The following is a 23,501-nucleotide window of genomic DNA, read 5'->3' as shown; positions in this document are numbered from 1 at the left end:
GTCAAGCACGATTTACCCTTTGTAAATCCATGTTGACTCTGTCCTATCCTGTCCCCATTTGCTAAGTGCTCCGCTATTTCATCCTTAATGATGGACTCCAGCATTTTGCCCACAACTGATGTAAGGCTTACAGGTCTGTAATTACCTGCTTTTTCCCTACCCCCCTTTTTGAATAGTGGGGTAACGTTAGCTACCCTCCAATCCATCGGCACTGTTCCCGAGTCTAATGAATTCTGAAAAATCATCCTTAGTGCATCCGCTATCTCTAGGGCCACCTCCTTCAGTACCCTAGGATGCATGTTATCAGGCCCTGGGGATTTGTCCACCTTCAATCCCTTTAGCTTCCTTAACACCATATCCTTAGAGATATTGATTTGCGTCAGTTCCTCCTTTGCCAATGTCCCTATTTTTCCCGATATCCCAGGGAGGTTTTTTGTGTCTTCCTTCGTAAAGACTGACCCAAAGTATGCATTTAGTTGATCTGCCATTTCCTTATTTCCCATTATATATTCCCCCGTATCTGACTGCAATGGACCAACTTTGGTTTTCACCAGTCTTTTCCTTTTGATATATTTATAAAAGCTTTTGGAGTTAGTTTTTATATTTTCCGCCAGCTTGTTTTCGTAAGCTATTTTGCCCCTCTTGATCATGCCCTTTGCCCTCCTTTGCTCTATCTTAAACTGTTCCCAATCTTCCGCTCTGGCGCTTTTTTTGGCTATTTTATACGCCCTATCTTTGGATTTTATGCTGTCTCTAATTTCCCCTGTTATCCACGGTTGAGTCACCTTTTTAGATTTCCTTTTATGCCAGATTGGTATAAACAATTTTTGCAATTTTGTCATTCTATCTTTAAATGTTTGCCATTGTTTATCTACCTCCAGTCCTCCCAGGAACGTTGTCCAATCAGACCTACTCAGTTCCCGTCTCATGGCATCATAATTCCCCTTGTTTAAATTCAGGACCTTAGTCTCTGAGTCAATTTCTTCGCTCTCCATTTCGAGTGAGAAATCGATCATGTTATGATCGCTCTGACCCAAGGGTCCCCGTACAACAAGATTACTGATTAGTCCCTTCTCATTGCACAGTACCCAGTCCAATATAGCCTGTTCCCGAGTTGGTTCCTCGACATATTGATCCAGATAACCATCCCTTAAACACTCAAGGAATTCCTCCTCATTATTTTTACTGATTAGGCTAGTCCAATCTATATGTAAGTTAAAGTCACCTATGATGACAGCTGTGCTCTTATTGCACGCTTCTCTAATTTCCCTCGTGATGCCCTCCCTAACCTCTATTTTACTATTTGGAGGCCTATATACCACTCCTATTAATGTTTTTCGCCCCTCGCTATTTCTTAGCTCCACCCATATAGATTCTGTATTAACTGAGTTAATATCCTTCCTTTCAATTGCATTTATCCCCTTTTTTACTAGCAATGCTACCCCTCCTCCCTTTCTTTTTTGTCGATCCTTCCTAAATACTGAATACCCCTGTATGTTAAGCTCCCAGCCCTGCTCACCCTGCAACCATGTTTCCGTAATCCCAATTAGATCATAATTATTAACCTCTATTTCCACAGCTAATTCATCTACCTTGTTCCTGATGCTTCTCGCATTAAGGTATAAAACCCTCAGGCTTTTTTTATGCTCACATTTTTTATGAATTAGTTTGGCCCTTTGTTTTTTGTTCCTCACCCTTTTACCATTTATTTCTGTCTGCCTTTCACTTTCCTCTATTTCACTACATAGGTTTCTAGCCCCCTGCCATACTAGTTTAAATGCTCCCGAACTGCTTTATCAAAAATTACCCCGAGAACATCAGTTCCATCTCTGCACAGGTGTAGACCGTCCCTTTTGTATAGGTCACACCTACCACAAAACTGGTTCCAATTAGAAGCTCTGTACAGATAAACTGTGCAGTTTTAGCTGGTTAAACTCAGCAACAGCCCCAAACACACTTGGCTCTACTAATCTGCACCCAAGCTCTCTGGACTCAAATTAAGTGAGGTGTGTCGTTATGTGCAGACTATGTGCACTCCATGCCAGGAAATGGGAAAATTCTACATGTATGGATTTCTCAGTAGTTTGGTTTGGAAGCTCGAGTAATATGAGAGGTCAGACACAACTGACAAAAAAATAACAGTGGCTGTATCTTGAATTTGATTTTGCTAGGATTGGTCATTTTGGTGCAATGAAATCAGCAAGCTCACCACCTACACATCAGAAAGAAAACAATTACAGACTACTTACAAACACCACTCCCACAGACACAAAATGTATTATATGTTAGATTAGTAATATGTCATGCAATTTGACATGTGCTCATCAAGGTGAGGGTGTCAATGGTCAGGAGTTAAAATATTTTCCTACATTTTACACCCAATGCAACTTTCAAGCATTTCCATGTCAGGTATTGCATGAGAGGTTGCAGGTTTACCTCTCCTTTACCTTAATGATGTGCATCAACCCCATCTCCAGGAAAGCACCCTTACTGCATTTCCATTTACAGCTGGTGGCCTTTCAGCAAGTCTCATTAGTTTAGTGCCAACTTAAGGGCAGTTTCATGGTATAGACTTGTGCCCACAAGGATTGGCACTGCCCCGAGACCACTTAATTTAGGCGACTCTGATAAATGACAGACTAGCAAAATTAATGGGACTAAAAGTCGATAAATCCCAAGGACCGGATGACCTACATCCTAGGGTTTTGAAAGAGGTGGCCATTGGAATAGTGGACACATTGGTTGTCATCTTCCAAAATTCTATGGATTCTGGAACGGTTCCTGCAGATTGGAGGATAGCAAATGTAACCCCACTATTGAAGAAAGGAGGGAGAGAGAAAACAGGGAACTACAGACCCATTAGCCTCACATCAGTAGTTGGGAAAATGCTGGAATCTATTATAAAGGATGCAATAACTGGGCACTTAGAAACTAATAGTAAGATTGGGCAGAGTCAACACAGATTTATGAAAGGGAAATCCTGTTTGACAAACCTATTGGAGTTCTTTGAGGATGTAACTAGTGGAGTAGACAAAGGGGAACCGGTAGATGTGGTGTATTTGGATTTTCAGAAGGCCTTCGGTAAGATCCCACACAAGAGGTTGGTGAACAAAATTAGGGCACATGGAATTGGGGGTAATATACTAGCATGGATTGAGAATTGGTTAACAGACAGAAAACAAAGAGTAGGGACAAACGGGTCTTTTTCAGGATGGCAGGCTGTGACTAGTGGGGTATCGCAAGAATCGGTGCTTGGGCCCCAGCTATTCACAATCTATATCAATGATTTGGATGAGGGGACTAAATGTAACATTTCCAAATTTGCTGATGAGACAAAGCTAGGAGGCAGTGTTAGTTTCGAAGAGGATGTGAAGAGGCTTCAAGGGGATCTCGACAGGCTCAGTGAGTGGGCGAGAACATGGCAGATGGAATATAATGTGGAGAAATGTGAAGTTATCCACTTTGGTAGAAAAAACAGAAAAGCAGAGTATTTCCTAAATAGTGAAAGATTGGGGAATGCAGATGCTCAAAGGGACCTGGGTGTCCTTGTACATGAGTCACTGAAAGTGAATATGCAGGTGCAGCAAGCCATTAGGAAGGCAAATGGTATGCTGGCCTTCATTACAAGAAGATTTGAGTACAGGAGTAAAGAAGTCTTACTCCAATTATATAGGGCCTTGGTGAGACCACACCTGGAGTACTGTGTACAATTTTCTACCTAAGGAAGGATATACTTGCCATAGATGGAGTGCAACGAAGGTTCACGAGATTGATTCCTGGGGTGGCGGGACTGTCGTATAAGAGATTGAGTAAACTAGGTCTGTATTCTCTTAAATTCAGAAGAATGAGAGGGGATCTCATTGAAGCATACACAATTATTACAGGGCTTGATAGGATGGATGCTGGGAGACTGTTTCCCTTAGCTGGGGAGTCTAGAACCAGGGGCCACAGCCTCAGGATAAAGGGTAGGCCATTCAGGACTGAGATTAGAAGAAATTTCTTCACACAGAGGGTGGTGAATCTTTGGACTTCTCTACCCAAGAGGGCTGTGGAGGCTCAGTCATTGGGTATATTCAAAACAGAAGTCGATAGATTTCTGACTACTAAGGGCATCAAGGGATATGGCAATAAGGCCGGTGAATGGAATTGAGGCAGAAGATCAGCCATGATCTCATTGAATGGCGGAGCAGGCTCAAAGGGCCAAATGGCCTACTCCTGCTCCTATTTCTTATGTTCTTATGTTTATTCCCATCACCGAGGGATGACTTTGAACTCAGTCCCAAAGATGAAAGGACAACAGCGTAACCTACCTAGTCACCAAACCCTCTTGGAAAGAGCTTATGATATAAGAAAATAATTAGTCATTTATGCTACCTGTAGTGTAAATGATACTAACAGAACATTTTTTACCTTCTGCAATTTAGCCACTTTGTCATAGTATCCCTCTAGCTCCTGTCGAAGAGCACGATTTTCCTCTGACAAGATTTCTACCATTTGCTGAGCTCGCAAGACAATGGCCAATGGGTCTCCCTGGAATTGCTGATGCAGGTGGTTTGCAAGGGGGGCCTGTTGGGGCTGGGCAGCTGTCAGCATTGGTGAGGGTGGTGGCTGCATCACAGACACAGATCCCATTGATGTCTGAGATGATGATGGGCTGTGCAGATAGGTTCGCTGCTGTAACTGCAATTGCTGAAATATCGGTCCCTCTTGAGTTTGCCTGTTAATACAAAAGAGATTACTCATTGTAGATAACAATGAATAGACAAAGTACAGCTATCAGATAGAGAATTTATTGCCATTTACTATAAAAGGGAGGGCTCTTGTCATGGAATCTGGCAGTCCTGCATCGTTATGCCATTAGTCTCGTCACGTTCAAATAAAATCAGAAAAATGTTTCCAAGAAATCAGCGGCAAGAGTGGTAGTCTTCCATCCTATATAGTACAGCATTTTCCCACCTAACAGATGGACACCGATTCAACAGGAGTGCTGGGAAAGCCACCTCTCATCCAAATCTGAAGTGCACTGCCAGGAGATTCAGTTCTTCACTAGACAGAAGCATCACTTTTGCCTGCTAATCTAATATGGCTCCCAATCAAATGACTTTCCTTTTATGTTTGCTTAGTATGAGTAATTGAAATAGAAATAGTGGCTAGTGGTGGAATTTCCCAAATATTTACAGACTAGTAAAACAAGTACATTATAATACATTTGATTGCTCTTGTGGTGTTTTTTTTTTTTTAAAAACACGCACCGCCAATGGGTGTATTGCTGGTAAACAACCAAACATTATTGTTTGCTGCTTTACACTGATTGGTGCAGTTATGACCTCAGCCCTCCAGTTACTGTCAATCAGAGCATTTTTCCAATCAACATAATAAAAAAAATATCTTGAGGGCTCAGTCAGCTGAAGCAGGGCTGAAAAAATCTGCACCTGCTGACTAGTTTGAAGCAAACAGGTATTGGCGAGGTTGAAAAACAAACTTGCCAGGTTTCAAGCACTCTGCTTCCTTCTATCTCTTGATACTTCATAATTTCTTTGTCTGATTAATTGCTATAGAATATTTTTACTTATAATGCAGCCCAGGGGGCACTTGTGGTCCACCGCTCCCCCCTTCCTCTTCAAAACAACTTTATAGCACTGTCACATGGTGGAACAGCACCGAGTACTTCATAAGGATAAGCAGAGGACACCGACTGGGTGAAGAATGACTGCATGGGGCAGGACCAAAGGCAAAGTTAAAGCAATAGATTTTGTTAGAGGCTTTTGAAGGATGGGAGAGAGATAGGAATATAAAAATCTAGGAACAGGAGTAGGCCAATCAGCCCCTCAAGCCTATTCCGCCATTCTATTAGATCATGGCTGCTCTGTACCTCAATTCCATTTACCCACCTTTGTTCTATATGCCTTGATACCCTTACCTAACAAAAATCTATTGATTTGGGTCTTGAAAATTTCAATTGACCAAGTACCTATAATGGTGCACAACTTCAGTGCTCTACTCAATCTCAACCCAAGCCTTAAACCTTACCAAGACCACCTACTTCCATTTTTGCAATATTACCAACCTATAACAACACTTGCATCTATATAGCACCTTTAATGTAGAAAAATGTCCCAACGCGATTCATAGAAGTATAAACAGACAAAAATGGATGCCTAGGTAAAGGTTGAAATATTAGGAGGGGTGACTTAAAGCTTGGTCAAAGAGGTTGGCTCGAAGGAGAGTCTTAAACTAGGCCGACAGTGGAAAGGCAGAGGGGTTTAGGGAGAGAATTCCAAAGCCTAGGGCCTAGGCAGCAGAAGGCACAGCTTCCAATGGTGCGATGAAAGGAGTGTGGGCTGTACATGAGGCCAGAGTTGGAGGAACATCGTTCTCGGACATTTGTAGGGCTGGAAAAGGTTACAGGGATAGGTAGCGGCAAGACTATGAATGGATTTCAACATGATGAAAATTTTAAACGAGGCATTGAGAGAATAGGAGCCAATGTAGAACAGTGAGCAAAGGGGTGATGGGTAAGCACAACTTAGTGCCAGATAGGATACGGTTAGCAGAGCTTTGGAGGAGTTGAAGTTTATGGAGGGCGAATGATGGCAGGCCGGTCAGGAGATCAGTGGAATTGTTGAGTCTGGAGGGGGACAAAGGCATGGGTGAGGGTTTCAGCTGTAGATGAGCTAAGATGGAGCATGGACAGCCAAAGTTACGAAGGTGGTCTTTGTGATGGAGATGATATTGTGTCAGAAGCTCAGCTTGGGGTCAAATAGGATGTTGAGGTTTCAAACAGTCTGGTTCAACTTGAAAAACACTGGCCAGGAAGGAGATGGAATTGGTGATGAGGGTATGGAATTTATGGCAGGGGCCAAAGATGATGGCTTCAGTATTCCCAATGTTTAACTGGAAGAAATTGTGGATCTTCTAGAACTGGATGTCAGACGAGCAGTTTGACGACAGAGAGTCAGTGGATGGGTTGCGGTAAGTGATGGAGAGGTAGAGTTGGGTGTTGTCAGTATACATGTGGAACCTGGCCTCATGTCTTCGAATGGTGTTGCTAAGGGGCAATATGATGAGGAAGATGAGGAGGCCAAGGATAGAGCTTTGGGGGGCTCAAGAGATAATGGTGCGAGGTGGGAAAAGAAGACAGTGCTGGTGATGCTCTGGCTACAACTGGATAGCTTAGTGTGGTACCAAGGAAGGGCAGTCACACTGAGGTGGACAATGGAGAAGAGGCGTTGAAGGAAGATGGTGCGGTTGACTATGTCGAAGGCTGCAGAGAGGTCAAGAAGGACGAGAAGAGATAGTGCATCACAGACACAGTCTACTTTCTGACTTTGGTTAGAGCTGTTTCAGTGCCCGCCACTCTTCCGAATGGTCAATTGTGTAACCTATGCTCCAGCAGTGCTAGAAGAGCCATCAGCATCACCCCTTTGCATTATGGAATTCTATCCCTATATATCTATCCATATAGCAAGGCATCTCTCTCCCCCCACTTCACAAGCTACCACTTTGACTGATTTCATATGCCCCCTAATTCCCTTCCTCTTCCTGCTTGAGCACCCATGCCCCATGTATTGGGCCTTGAGACATTTTACAAGAAAGATGCAACAAAAGAGCAAGCAGTAGTAGCACTAATAGTACTAACACTAATAGTAGTAGCAGCAGTTATGTACAATGCTAAACATGGCTAGAAAATTCCCACAGTTTTAACTTTGCTGATGTCTCTACAGCCTGTGTATAGTTTATCTGAAAGAAGAATAGCCCATCCCTGGGACATTTCTTTTTCTATAGCATTTGCTTGTTGGAGTCGAGTTCGACTTATCCCAGCATAGAACTAAAGAGGATGTTGAAGGGTACTTTAAACAACAGAAAAAAAAGTTATTGTGTCTGAGTTCCTGATCCCAGCTGTGTCATCAGGGGAAGGCACCAAGTGAAGGCCAGGTGTTTCCCCACAGGAAGGAAAGGAGGAGAGAAACAAGAATTCAGATCCTGAGTCAGGCACACTAGTGCACTTCCGCGTACTTGTTCAAGAGGAGTACGGTTAGACGGCTTGGGAGCAGGTTGTCCACTGGTCCCTCTCAAAAAGATTGGAGGAAGGTAATAACTAATTGCTGTGTGCCAGTTTATAACAGTTTTATGTACTAATGAATTCTCAAATTCTTTTCAATGTACCAAGGTCATTATGCCTTTGAGACATGCTGCAAACCAACTGCACAAAAATTCTTAAACATTGGCATTTATATTAATATTTAAAATATCAACTCTTCCTCAGAGTGATAGGCATAAACTGCAATCCCCAGAGTCCATGTAGTCTGAATGGGCTTAGATTAGGTCAGATAAACTAGTTTTTGTCTGATTAAAATTTCTCAGATTTAGACTTTTAAAAAAAAATAATGCTTCCATTTTCAAAATGTCATCAGTCAACTCCCTGCACAAAATATAAATCGAGAGCAACAGCAAAATCCTCATTTCTGCAGTTTTCCCATTTTCTTCATTTCCTCCTGAAAACAAAGAGCCACCTTGACAAGTAAACATTCTTCATATACAAGCCTCAACATGGAGTGTTTGCAACCCTTTCGATTGTTAATGCTGTAGATTTCAAGGGAAGACAGTAGGTTTCTGAACCACTCTGGTCACGACCCTCCCTGACCCCGGTAGTCCAGGAGGGATTATGCCAGTGAACAAAAAGCAAAATGCTGCAGATGCTGGCAATCTGAATTAAAAACAGAAAATGCTGGAAACATGCAGGTCAGTCAGCATCTGTGGGAAGAGACAAGTCGACGTTTCAGGTTTGCATACCCTTTGTCAAGACTAGTTCACCCTTTGTCAGACTGAGTCTTGACAAATGGTCCGCACGTCTGAAACATAGGAGCAGGAGAAGGCCATTCGGCCCCTCGAGCCTGTTCCGCCATTTAATGAGATCATGGCTGATCATCCAAATTCAGTACCCTGTCCCTGCTTTCTCCCTATATCCCTTGATCCCCTTAGCCTTAAGAAATATAATCTAACTCCTTCTTGAATATATTTAAGAATGAATTGGCTTCAACTGCCTTCTGTGGTAGAGAATTCCACAGGTTCACCACTCTCTGGGTGAAGAAATTCCTCCTCATCTCTGTCCTAAATGGCTTACCCCTTATCCCTAGACTGTGACCCCCGGTTCTGGACTCCCGCGACATCGGGAACATCCTTCCTGCATCTAGTCTGTCTAATCCTGTTTGAATTTTATAAGTTTCAATGAGATCCCCTCTCATTCTTCTAAACTCTAGCAAATATAAGCCTAATCGACCCAATCTCTCTTCATAAGTCATTCCTGCCATCCCAGGCATCAGTCTGGTGAATCTTCGCTGCACTCCCTCCATGGCAAGAACATCCTTCCTCGGATAAGGCGACCAAAACTGCACACAATACTCAAGATGTGGTCTCACCAAGGCCCTGTACAACTGCAGCAAGACATCCTTGCTCCTGTACTCCAATCCTCTTGCTATGAAGGCCAACATACCATTTCTTGCCTTAACTGCCTGCTGCACCTGCATGCTTACCTTCAGCGACTGGTGCACAAGGACACCCAGGTCTCGTTGCACTTCCCCTTTTCCCAATCTATTACCACTCAGATAATAATCTGTCTTCCTGTTTTTGCCACCAAAGTGGATAACCTCGCATTTATCCACATTACACTGCATCTGCCAAGCTTCTGCCCAATCACCCAACCTGTCCAAATCATACTGGAGTTTCTCTGCATCCTCCTCACAGCACACACACCCACCCAGCTTTGTGTTGTGCTCAAACTTGGAGATATTACATCTAGTTCCCTCGTCTAGATCATTTATATATATTGTGAATCGCTGGGGTCCGAGCACTGATCCCTGCGGTGCCCCACTAGTCACTGCCTGCCACTCGAAAAAAGACCCGTTTATTCCAACTCTTTGCTTCCTGTCTGCCAACTAGTTCTCTATCCAAGTCAGTACCTTACCCCTAATCCCATGTGCTTTAACTTTGCATGCTAATCTCTTATGCGGGACCTTATCAAAAGCCTTCTGAAAGTCCAAATACACATCCACTGGTTCTCCAGGAAACGCTGACTTGTCTCTGCTCACAGATGCTGTCGGACTTGCTCAGTGTTTCAAGCACTTTGTTTCTGAGATTATACCAGTGTTGCTCTCTAAATAACTCACTTACCCACCCTCCCAATCACTCTCTGGGATAGCGCCTCCCCCACAACCCAAGTAGAGACCAGGAACTCAACACACAGACAATCTTGGTTGCAAATCTGTGTACTGCAACTCTATGAATCTATCCTTCAATTGTTAAAGCACACTGGTTGCAATAGTCCTACTTGAAATGTGGTTGGGCAAGTCTCAACCCAGCTCTATGGGACGCTGGCCTCCAGTTGAAGTTGTTCCTAAAAGCATTAGAAACTAGCAATGTCACAGAGGAGCCACAAGGATTACTCAAGTGGGAATTGGAAATGTTGCACACCTGGTACAATGAAGCAAAGTGTTACCGTGAAATTGGGTCTAAGGCACATCATTGGGACAGGGTAGAGGGAGATTCACTCTGCTATACCTGACCTGGAGTGCTAGATGTTGACAATGAATGTCTGAAAGCGGAAACTGTTCCTTTCTCCAACACTGGCATTTCTCACCTTGGTGAACAAAAAAAAGCCAAAAACGTCACAGCACTTGTAACCAATAAAATTACCAATAAAATTAATTATTCTAATGTCAGCTGACAGAGCAGAGGGGAAGCAGTTGGTGCCAACACTCTCTCAGGTTTGTAGCAGGATGACACAGAACTGTTGTGCTGTAAAGATTTACTTACATTTGCAGCTAATGTTTGGCTCTGACTAATGGATTTTTATTTTTCTTGGAAATGATACAGTACAGGAAACTTTGTTTTATCTGGAGGCAAAATGTCCGGCAAGCTCAAGCCACCGGCAAAAATCAGGAGCTGTTGTGTTAGGCTTTTTTTCTTCTCGTGGCTTTTTTTTTCCAACAGTCAGGCTCTGCAAAGTCTCTCTGAAGCTGTTGCTAAGCGACAGAGACGCTTCCAAGGTACGGCCGACTGTTTAGAAGCTGTTGCTAAGCAAGAGTGTTTGTTGCCAGATACGGAGCTGAAAAGCTCCGTATGCTTCAACATTAACGCTGGTTTGTCCGGCAGTTTTGATGGGACGGCAACAGCTCGGTCCCGTCGGTGCCGGATAGCACAAAGTTTCCTGTACTACAGTAAAAACTGGATATAATTACTGGCGTGGGCTTACTGAAGATCTCGGTGAGTAAGGTTGTGATTTCTTATGGTAATGGGTCATCTGATGACCCAAACCAAAGTTAACCATCAGGATCCAATGCTCTACCTCATGCACAGTCCCCAAAGAAACTGCTGCTCTGCTCCCACAGGGGGCTGTTAGTCAGAAAATCCTCAAACATAATCAGCACATAGATGAAAATGCCACATTTTATTTTCGCATTCATGCCAAAATTTTCATAACTTACATCGTCAAATATTAGAATACAGTTGAGGAAGTAAAGGCGAGGTGCAGTTTTGGTAAATACTTGTGCTAATCAATGCAAGGGATATCAGTTCAGGATCCCTCTGGAAGTGTGCATATGTGCACAGCAGCAAGTTTAACTGTAATGCCCGCATGCCCAACCAGTCCGGAGACAGTGGTTGTGTGGGTTTATTGAACAACCGCTGAGCAAAGAAATCGAAGAATTTCTGGCACCCGTTGAAACAGAGTCAAACCCTTCAAGAAGGAAAAGTAGTTTCATCTGTTTAATGAAGGTAATTTTGCACTTTGTGGAGGAGACATCTGTTTTGGCCTGTGAGAATATGAGCAACATGACACAAGCTTGTTTCTGCTACAGCAAGTCAGACACAAAACATAAAATAAGTCTCAAAAAAGAGAAAAACTATGGGGGAAAAAGTTAAGAAAAAAAAACAAGGAACAAAGCCAGGGTCAAAAAGGATATTTCCATGTTCCCCTGCCAAGGCCTACTCTTTCTCCACCCCACCCACCCCCCCTCCACCATCATCATTGCCACCACTGAAATAACAGAAGAATATTTTCAGGTGGCACAGGGACAGCGCACACAATGTAGCCTCAATACACCTGCCAGAGAGTGGAAAGGTTGCAACTGCAACTCTTCCAGATAAACAATAAAAGCAGCCATTTGACCTATCTTAGTTCATCCATCCAGAAAGATATTAGTGTCCCCTTTGCCAGCCTCCAATCTTCCGTAAATTTGAGCTCACCCAAATCTCTGCTGCCAGTATCCTAACCTGCACCAAGTCCTGATTACCCATCAACCCATGCTCGCTGACGTACATTGTCTCCTGGTCCAGCAATGCCTTCAATTTAAAATTCCCATCCTCGTGTTCAAATCCCTCGAGGGACCAACCCCTCCCTATCTCTGTAACTTCCTCCAGCTCTATAACCCTCCAAGAGCTCTTCGTTCTTCCATCTCTGCTCTCATGTATATATTTTGTTGGATTGTCACCTGGCCTACTCTCATGCACCTTCCAGCAGACTATTATGGAAGAGTATGGCCAGAGGTCTGGGGCCAGGTCACAGGGCATACAATACATATGTATATATCCACAGAAGCCAAGAAAGTTCCAGGTTTGATCCATGGTCTGTGCCGAGTTAGCTTTCTCAACGGGGCAACAGTCAGGATGACCTCAACATCTTGTACTAGGGAGAAAGAAAAAAAATCCCGTAGGGCCCACATCAGATTGTTAACCAACAAACCTTGATGGAAAGTACGCATGTGTGGCATTAGGTGAGAACAGGATTGGGCTCAGCTGTAATGCCCCTATTTAGTTAAATAGCCTGTAATCACTTTTTTTAAGTTCATGTATGGAAAATGGCTACTAGAGCAAGACACTGTACTTCGCCACAAACCAGCTTTACAAATCAATATTTATTTTCTTATGTTCTAATGGAATAAAACTTGTATAGAAACTTGGTTAGACCACACGGAGTACTGTGCACAGTTCTGGTCTCCGTATTATAAAAAGGATATAGAGGTATTAGAGAAGGTGCAAAAAAGATTTACAAGGATGATACCAGAACAGAGGTTGTACCCATCAGGAAAGATTGAACAGGCTGGGGCTCTTTCTCTAAGAAAGAGGAGGCTGAGGGGGGGGGGTGACCCAATAGAGGTCTTTAAGATTATGAAAGAGTTTGATAGGGTAGATGTAGAGATTATGTTTTCACTTGAGGAGACCAAAATTAGGGGACATAAATATAAGATAGTCACTAATAAATCCAATAAGGAATTCAGGAGAAATTTCTTTACCCAGAGAGTGGTTAGAATGTGGCAATCGCTACCACAAGGATTAGTGGAGGCGAATAGTATAGATGCACTTGCGGGATAGCTAGAGAAACACCTATGGGAGAAAGGAATAGAAGGTTATGCTGATTGTGTTAGATGAAGAGGGGTGGAAGGAGGCTCGTGTGGAGCATATACACCATCATAGACCTGTTGGGCTGAATGGCCTGCTTCTGTGCTGTACATTCTATGTAAAACCATAGTCTGAGACTTTGCTCTTCCCTCCTCCATAAATATAAAACCATTATTGGAGAACAAGATGTTAGAATGGTTCTTCAATTATTTACCTGACAGCCCCATACTCTGGAGGTGGCTGGTACCTCATAGCAGGAACATCTGGCCTGATGTGTTGCAAATTTGGGCCAGGTTTTAATACCTCAGTCATCATCCCCAACCGAAAGTCACTGTAGAAATTTCCATAATCCTGAGCCTTGGAAGTAATAGGCAACGTTGACATATTTTTGTATGGATATTCTGGTGGAGGTCCCCGAGGGTCTATTCCTTTCATGGATGTCTGAGATAAAACATGCCCAGCATTTGTATAGAATTCGTTTGCCTGTTGGGGCGAAATTACGCCACTCGCAACCGAAGATTGTGCTTTGACACCATTTGTCGCTAAGGAGAGTTGCATAAGCCGTTCACTCAGAGAGCGGACATGGCCTTGTTTCAAGTCTTTAAGCCCATCATCCTGGTGAACCTTTCCGGCACCCACCCTCTGGACCGTGGACCGCCCTTCAGTTCTCATCTTCTGATTGTTTATTCCAGTAACAAAGAAAGCAGTTCCCGCTGCTGAATGCTGCTGTCCTCTGAAAAACTGTGATTGGACCTTCGCTTCTTCATAAGTTGGCAGTTCCTCGCTATTCTGCGCTTGTGCTGCTCGGGTCTGCAGCTGCTTCTCCATGACACTATTGTCAACTTGCAGCTCCTGGCCCTGGGGTTCCTGTCGTGCAGAATGTGGGACCATTTGACGCTCATCTTGTGTCAGGCCATCATTTGGAGGTACTACAGACCCATTACTGTTGAATGAGATGACGTTTACTGTGGCCTGCTGGTGCAAGGCAAGGAGGTTTCGATTCTCAGTGGGGTTTCCATATCGGAGCTGCTCTTGCAACAAACGCTGTAGAACTGTCCCACTTGCTCCTTCTTCTGAATTTCTCATTTCAAGCCCGTGTGTTCTGTGAATGTCTTGCAGATGGTGGACATCAAAGTGAGCCTTGCCTTTAAGAAAAAGCATTACACAATCATTAGAGATAAAAAAAAACTGTGATTCGCAATCTCAAATTTTTGTTTACATTCTTTATGTATGCACAATAAAAATATTTTAAATACTGAAATAGATTAAGAGTAGAATTATTTAAGAATTGGTTTCAGTACCAAGTACTTGCCTCGTTTATGTTTCCATGTAAAGTTTTAAGACAAATTTCCAACCCGATGAGACCTAAAAGAAATATCTATTTTGCATTTTTTTAAATCTTCTATTCCCTTCCTACTCCCTCCCTGGCTCAGTGGATACTGGATATATCTGCTGTTTATAATGACCCAGACAAACCAGGTAGGTTCCAGGTGTAATCCTCAGTCGGAGTTAGCCAATACTTTCCTTGGTACAGAGGGCAGGGGTCGAGGGAGGGATGTGCTTCAATTGGCCTCAGTGTCTCTGGACACTAGAGGAAAAAGAAAATAGAACCTAACCAGGGTTACTGCTCCCCATTGCTGTCGAGTGAGCCCTAATAGAAGTACATGTATAGAAACATAGAAATATAGAAGATAGGAGCGGGAGTAGGCCATTCGGCCCTTCGAGCCTGCTCCGCCATTCAATGAGATCATGGCTGATCATCCAAATTCAGTACCCTGTCCCTGCCTTCTCCCCATCTCCCTTGATCCCTTTAGCCTTAAGAAATATATCCAACTCTTTCTTGAATATATTTAAATGAACTGGCCTCCACTGCCCTCTGTGGCAGAGAATTCCACAGGTTCACCACTCTCTGGGTGAAGAAATTCCTCCTCATTTCAGTCCTAAATGGCTTACCCTTTATCCTTAGACTATGACCCCTGGTTCTGGGCTCCCCGGCCATCAGAAACATCCTTCCTGCATCTAGTCTGTCCAGGCCTGACAGAATTTTATAGGTTTCGATGAGATCCCCTCAATCTTCTAAACTCCAGTGAGTATAAGCCCAATCAACACAATCTCTCCTCATACGTCATTCCTGCCATCCCAGGTATCAGCCTGGTGAATCTTCGCTGCACTCCCTCCATGGCAAGAACATCCTTCCTCAGATAAGGCGACCAAAACTGCACACAATACTCAAGGTGTGGTCTCACCAAGGCCCTGTACAACTGTAGCAAGACATCCTTGTTCCTGTACTCGAACATCGAATGGATGTCTAGCAAGAACAAAATTGGGCCAGGCAATGGCCAGGCCCTCATGGTCAATTGCTGACACTGAAGGAATGACACTTGACAACCTGCTAGCATCCATGAAACCGTTCCTCAACAAACTTCAACCTTCAGCAAAAGAAGGGCCTGGTTAGAAATATTAGAGTGTTGGAGGGGAGTGGGGCAAGATCCTCACCATACACAGAACTCTATTCTCCTTTAAATGTGGTATTCTTTTGCACTTGGCAAGAATACAACCACTTTGATCACAAAGGCTGGAACAATCCGTCACATGAAAGGCTAGTCTGTCATTTCACAGTTCAAATATAGAGAAGTATGTAAAAGTAAGAAGTGCTATTGTCCAGCTGCTGTTTAAAAGAAAATGAGTCAATAATACTATCCAGTTCATTTGTGTGTATGCAGTGATTAAACTGTGTGGAATGTGGTTCAACCTCTTATGGAATTTTTATAAGCTCTGTTGATCCTATAATATACACCAACTTGTAATTTTATCAAGGAGTGCTACACCTACAAAATCAAGTACCATGTACCACAGCTAAAAAAAATTTTTTTTAAGAGAATACCAAACCAATTTCTACTGAAACTGAAGTAAAAACAGAAAGTCCTGAAAAAAGGTTATCATTTTGGTTGGTTCTGTTCATCTAAATTAAGTTTGAACCGTTTTGATGAAGGATCCTACATGAAACGTTAACCTATCTTTCTCTTTCAGATGCTGACCGACTTGCTGTACATTTCCAGCACCTTGTTTTTATTTCAGACTTCCCAGCATTTGCAGTATTTTTTCTTTGTAATTAATTCTAATGAGTTTGAACCTAGATTGGCTTATCATTTTGTTGCACAAAGAACAGTCAGTGGATTAGATGGCTATTGTTCAGCTCATTATCAAATTAGTCTGATCTGCTTTTAACATTATATCTATATGAATCACTGAGTGTTAATACGCCACAATAGTGATAAAATACCTAACAAGGCAGATCATGAGTGCAGCATTTTCATCTAAAAGATCATGAATTGCCACTTTCAATGACGTAAAGATGTACCTATAGACTGTCATATGATTTTCTTGTGTAAAGATTATGTAAAAAAAGGACCAGAAATGTCTAAGGCAAAGTAATGTTATCACTTACTAGATTATTGGCGTAAGTACATGAAAGGGACATGGTGGGATGAAAATCATACCTAAGCCAATATGCTATAATATTACATTACATTTTTCTCGTCCAACGATCTTCAATCACCATCTCAAATTGCTCCCCCGACTACCAGTATCTCACCCTCTCTCCAAACAACCCAACATTAGGACCAAAATATACAATTGTACTGTTTCCATAGTTCAGGTGAACACAGTATGAAAATTTCACACACCTACCATTATCCTTTACTAGAATCTTAGCAACACTGCAAAAGTTACCATGATATTGACAGAAAAGATTATGCAGCTTCATCCTCCAGACTTGACTTTTCCAACACACTCCTGGCTGGTCTCCCACATTCTACCCTACGTAAACTTCAGGTCATCCAAAACTCGGCTGCCCGTGTCCTAACTCGCGCCAAGTCCCGTTCGCCCATTACCCTTGTGCTCGCTGACCTACATTGGCTCCCGGTTAAGCAGCGCCTCGAGTTCAAAATTTTCATCCTGGTTTTCAAATCCCTCCATGGAGTTATCCCCAGTGTCCTGGCCAATATTTTTCCCTTAGCCAACATAACAAAAAACAGATTATCTGGTCATTATCAGATTGCTGTTTGTGGGACCTTGCTGTGCGCAAATTGGCTGCCACGTTTCCCACATTACAACAGTGACTCCACTTCAAAAGTACTTCATTTGACTGTAAAGCGCTTTGAGATGTCCGGTGGTCGTGAAAGGCGCTATATAAATGCAAGTTTTTCTTTCTTTTTCCCTCTAATTCTGCCCTCTTGAGCATCCCTGATTATAATTGCTCAACCATTGGTGGCCGTGCCTTCTGTTGCCTAGGCCCTAAGCTCTGGAATTCCCTGCCTAAACCTCTGCCTCTCTACCTCTCTTTCCTCCTTTAAGACGCTCCTTAAAACCTAACTCTCTGACCAAGCTTTTGGTCACCTGCCCTAATTTCTCCTTATGTGGCTCGGTGTCAAAATTTTTGTCTTATAATACTCCTGTGCAGCGCCTTGGGACGTTTTACGATGTTAAAGGCACTATATAAATACAAGTTGTTGTTGTTCTTCTTCATTAGTTAGTGTCTGCACACCTCAGATCACCAGCTTCTCTGTAGGAGGCATTGATTAATTAAGAAATTCATTTTATTTATTGATTGCTCTGTTTAGGTAGTGATAGGCAGTGAGGAAAAATGAACCGAAGCAGAGCCAAGTTAAGGCAGCACCAAATAAAATTCAAGCTGCTAGTTTCAGGGATTCACTGGGGAATAGAAACATAGAAGATATAGGAGGAGTAGGCCATTCAGCCCTTCGAGCCTGCTCCGCCATTCAATGAGATCATGGCTGATCATCCAAATTCAGTACCCTGTCCCTGCCTTCTCCCCATATCCCTTGATCCCTTTAGCCTTAAGCATTATATCCAACTCCTTCTTAAATATATTTAATGAACTGGCCTCCACCACCCTCTGTGGCAGAGAATTCCACAGGTTCACCACTCTCTGGGTGAGGAAATTCCTCCTCAGTTCAGTCCTAAATGGCTTACCCCTTATCCTTAGACTATGACCCCTGGTTCTGGACTCCCCGGCCATCAGAAACATCCTTCCTGCATCTAGTCTGTCCAGGCCTGACAGAATTTTATAGGTTTCGATGAGATCCCCTCTCAATCTTCTAAACTCCAGTGAGTATAAGCCCAGTCGACATAATCTCTCCTCATACGTCATTCCTGCCATCCCAGGTATCAGCCTGGTGAATCTTCGCTGCACTCCTTCCATGGCAAGAACGTCCTTCCTCAGGTAAGGCGACCAAAACTGCACACAATATTCAAGGTGCGGTCTCACCAAGGCCCTGTACAACTGTAGCAAGACATCCTTGTTCCTGTACTCGAACCCTCTTGCTACGAAGGCCAACATACCAATTGCCTTCTTAACCGCCTGCTGCACCTGCATGCTTACCTTCAGCGACTGGTGCACAAGAACACCCAGGTCTCTTTGCACTTCCCCTTCTCCCAATCTATTGCCATTCAAATAATAATCTGCCTTCCTGTTTTTGCCACCAAAGTGGATAACCTCACATTAATCCACATTATAGTGCATTTGCCATGTTTCTGCCCAATCACCCAACCTGTCCAAATCGTACTGGAGTTTCACAACATCCTCCTCACAGCATACCCTCCCACCCAGCTTTGTGTCGTCTGCAAATTTGGAGATATTACATCCAATTCCCTCGTCCAGATCATTAATATATATTGTGAACAGCTGGGGTCCTAGGACCGATCCTTGCGGTACCCCACTAGTCACTGCCTGCCACTCGGAAAACGACCCGTTTATTCCAACTCTTTGCTTTCTGTCCGCCAACCAGTTCTCTATCCAAGTCAATACCTTGCCCCCCAATCCCATGTGCCTTAATTTTGCACGCTAATCTCTTATGCGGGACCTTATCGAAAGCCTTCTGAAAGTCCAAATGCACCACATCCACTGGTTCTCCCTTATCTGTTCTACCAGTTACATCCTCAAAAAATTCCAGTAGATTAGTCAAGCATGATTTACCTTTTGTAAATCCATGTTGACTTTGTCCGATCCAGTCACTGCTTTCCAAGTGCTCTGCTATTACATCTTTTATAATGGACTCTAGCATTTTCCCCACTACCGATGTCAAGCTTACCGGTCTATAATTCCCCGTCTTTTCTCTACCACCTTTTTTTGAATAGTGGGGTAACATTAGCTACCCGCCAATCCATGGGTACCGTTCCAGAGTCTATCGAGATCTGGAAGATGACCAGCAATGCATCTACTATTTCTAGGGCCACTTCCTTAAGTACCTGGGATGTAGATTATCAGGCCCTGGGGATTTATTGGCCTTCAGTCCCATCAATTTTCCTAACACCATTTCCCTACAAATACTGATTTCTTTCAGTTCCACCCTATCATCAGACCCTATGTTCCCCGGCATCTCTGGGAGGTTATTTGTGTCCTCCTTTGTGAAGACAGAACCAAAATATGTATTTCGTTGGTCTGCCATTTCTTTGTTCCCCATTATAAATTCCCCCGATTCTGACTGCAAGGGACCTACGCTTGACTTCACCAATCTTTTTCTCTTCACATATCTATAAAAGCTTTTACAGTCAGTTTTTATGTTCCCTGCAAGCTTACTCTCATATTCTATTTTCCCTTTCTTAATTAATCCCTTTGTCCTCCTTTGTTGAATCCTAAACTGCTCCCAATCCTCAGGATTATTGCTTTTTCTGGCCAATTTATATGCCCTCTCCTTGGACCTTATGCTATCCCTAATTTCCCTCGTTAGCCACGGTTGGGTCACCTTTTTTGTTTTATTTTTATGCCAAACTGGGATGAACAAATTCTGTGCTTCATGCATTCGGTCTTTGAATGTTTGCCATTGCCTATCCACCGTCAATCCTTTGAGTGCAATTCCCCAATCAATCCTACCCAACTCGCTCCTCAGACCATCGTAGTTTCCTTTATTTAAATTGAGAACCCTAGTCTCCGAGTCAACTACTTCATTCTCCACCTTAATGAAGAATTCGATCATATTATGATCGCTCCGACCCAAGGGGCCTCGTACAACAAGATTGCTAATTAATCCTTCCTCGTTACATAATACCCAGTCTAAGATGGCCTGATCTCTGGTTGGTTCCTCGACATATTGGTCCAGGAAACCATCCCGTAAACACTCCAGGAATTCCTCCTCCACAGTATTGTTACTAATTTGGTTGGCCCAATCTATATGTAGATTAAAGTCACCCATGATGACTGCTGTGCCTTTATTGCACTCTTTAATTTCCCTTTTAATGCCATCCCCAACCTCCGCCTTACTATTTGGAGGTCTTCGGGGGACTTCAATCACACAAATCTAAAAACTGTACTACCGAAATTCCACCAGAATGTCTCCTGCCCCACAAGAGGGGAGAACACACTGGATCAAGTCTACACGAGCATTGTAGACGCTTACAAGGCCATTCCCTGCCCCCACCTTGGGAAGTCTGACCACCTCTCCCTGTTTCTAGCCCCGGCATACAAACCGCTCATCAAAAGAGAGAAAACATCAATGAGAGCAGTGAAAGTATGGCCAGAGGGGGCAGTATCGGAGCTTCAGGATTGCTTCGAACGCACTGATTGGGGCATGTTTGCCCACAATGACATCGAGGAATACGCATCCACAGTGCTATTCTACATCAACAGCTGCGTCGAGGTCGTCACGACCCACAAAAATATCAGGTCATACCCCAACCAGAAACCCTGGATGAACGGAGAGGTCCGCTCACTGTTGAAAGCACGCGACGCAGCATTTAAATCTGGCGACACGGCGGCTTACAGAGCAGCTAGGACCAACCTAAAAAAGGGTATCAGGACTGCCAAATGGAAACAGACACTGCGGATAGAGGACCACTTCCGCAACAACTCGGACCCCCGGCGCATGTGGCAAGGCATCCAGGCCATCACTGACTACAAGGGCAAAAACACCAGTCCACCGGTCAGCGACGCCTCCCTCCCGGAGGAGCTTAACAACTTCTACGCTCGCTTCGACAGGGACAACAAGGAGCCGGCTACCAAAGCCTTGCCACCCCCGGAAGACCAGGTGCTCACTCTGTCGACCTCCGACGTAAGGGGCGCTTTACGCAGAGTGAACACACGAAAGGCTACTGGACCGGATAGCATCCCTGGACGGGTACTCAAGGAATGTGCTGATCAGCTGGCTGATGTCTTCACCGCCATCTTCAACCTGTCATTGGCCCAGGCAGTAGTCCCTACATGCTTCAAGACCGCCACCATCATTCCTGTGCCTAAACAAGCGGCTGTGACGTGTCTGAACGACTATCGACCTGTCGCACTCACACCCATCATAATGAAGTGTTTCGAGAGACTGGTCTTAGCCCACATCAAAGCCAGTGTTCCTGCCTCCCTTGACCAACACCAGTTTGCCTATCGGGCAAACAGATCAACGGAGGATGCAATCACTACTGCTCTACACTCGGCACTGAATCACCTAGATGGTAAGGAGACCATCATCAGAATGTTGTTTATAGACTACAGCTCAGCATTCAAACACTATCGTCCCCAATAAGCTGGCCACCAAACTCCAAACTCTTGGCCTGAACACTTCCCTCTGCAACTGGACCCTGGACTTCCTAACAAACAGACCCCAGTCTGTCAAATTAGGCAACCACACCTCCCCGCCCCCCCCCCCCGACCCTGAACACGGGGGCCCCACAAGGATGTGTGCTGAGCCCCCTCCTCTACTCCCTCTTCACCCACGACTGTGTGGCTGTTAATGGTTCCAACACCATCATCAAGTTTGCAGATGACACCACAGTAGTAGGCCAGATCACCAACAATGAGTCAGCCTACAGGGAGGAGGTCCAGCATCTCGTGAAGTGGTGCGCCGACAACAACCTGGCCCTTAACACCAAGAAAACAAAGGAAATAATCGTGGACTTCAGGAAGTCCAAAGGCGGAAGTCACACCCCCATCCACATCAATGGGGCGGAGGTGGAAAGGGTGGCCAGCTTTAAGTTCCTCGGAGTCCACATCACGGAAGACCTCTCCTGGTCCCTCAACACCTCCTCTCTGGTGAAGAAGGCCCAGCAGCACCTATATTTCTTGAGGAGGCTGAAGGGATGTAATCTGTCACCCCCGATCCTCTCTAACTTCTACCGCTGCACTATAGAGAGCATCCTGACAAACTGTATCACGGTGTGGTACGGCGGCTGTAGCTCCCATGACCGGAAAACCCTGCAGCGGGTAGTCAAAACTGCCCAACGCATTACCGGCACCCGGCTACCGACCATAGAACATATATATCATAAACGCTGCCTACAGAGGGCACGGACCATCATCAAAGACCCTACCCACCCCAGCCACAGTCTGTTCGCCCTCCTACCATCTGGAAGACGCTACAGATGCATTCGCACCCGTACGACCAGATTTAGGAACAGCTTCTTTCCCAGGGCTGTCATCCTACTGAACTCCACAAATAAACACTAAAGCCTGCACATCTGCCGATGCACTTTATTATGGTCATATTTATGCTAATATATATGTACAAATGTATGTTGAAATGTTTAAGTGTCCTAATCCAAATTGTACACTCTCGGGAGCCGCAAGCCTACATTTCGTTGTACTGCACTTGTGCACTAGCAATGACAATAAAAGTTGATTTGATTTGATTTGATTTGATAAACCACTCCCACTAATGTTTTTTTCCCCTTAGTATTTCTCAATTCTACCCATACAGATTCCACCTCATCAGAGCTAATATCCTTCATTACAATTGTGTTAATCCCCGCTTTAACCAGCAATGCTACCCCACCTCCCTTTCCTTTTTACCTATCTTTCCTGAATATTGAATACCCCTAGATGTTGAGTTCCCAGCCTTGGCCACCCTGGAGTCATGTTTCTGTAATCCCAATCAAATCATATTCATTTACCTCTATTTGCACAGCTAATTCATCCACCTTATTACGAATGCTGCTCGCATTAAGACACAAAGCCTTCAGGCTTGTTTTTTTAACGCTCTTAGACCTATTAGAATTATTATTTACTGTGGCCATGTTTGATTTAAACCGTTGATTTCTCTGACTGCCACTTTTGTTTTTCTCCTTCCTATCTTTTGCTTTTATCCTTGTTTCCCTTTCCTCTG

General features: G+C 43.9%; 1 protein-coding gene across 4 annotated transcripts in view; it reads right to left on the bottom strand.

Annotated features, from left to right (window-relative positions):
* amot (angiomotin) overlaps nt 1-23,501 on the bottom strand; it is a 131,016-nt gene that overhangs the window by 53,365 nt on the left and 54,150 nt on the right. For all 4 annotated transcript variants that reach the window (XM_085999907.1, XM_085999919.1, XM_085999915.1 and 1 more), the window contains 2 exons: nt 13,610-14,540; nt 4,411-4,717 (listed from right to left, as the gene is read on the bottom strand). In XM_085999907.1, the coding sequence (XP_085856033.1) occupies nt 4,411-4,717; nt 13,610-14,540 (1,238 nt within the window). The remainder of the gene's footprint in view (nt 1-4,410; nt 4,718-13,609; nt 14,541-23,501) is intronic.

Source organism: Somniosus microcephalus, chromosome 1, assembly GCF_052327205.1.
Source record: "Somniosus microcephalus isolate GS21.2 chromosome 1, FLI_Smic_1.0, whole genome shotgun sequence".
Classification (NCBI taxonomy): Eukaryota; Metazoa; Chordata; class Chondrichthyes; order Squaliformes; family Somniosidae; genus Somniosus; species Somniosus microcephalus.
The sequence above is the reverse complement of the archived record's forward strand: the minus strand, read 5'-3'. Positions and strand labels throughout refer to the sequence as shown.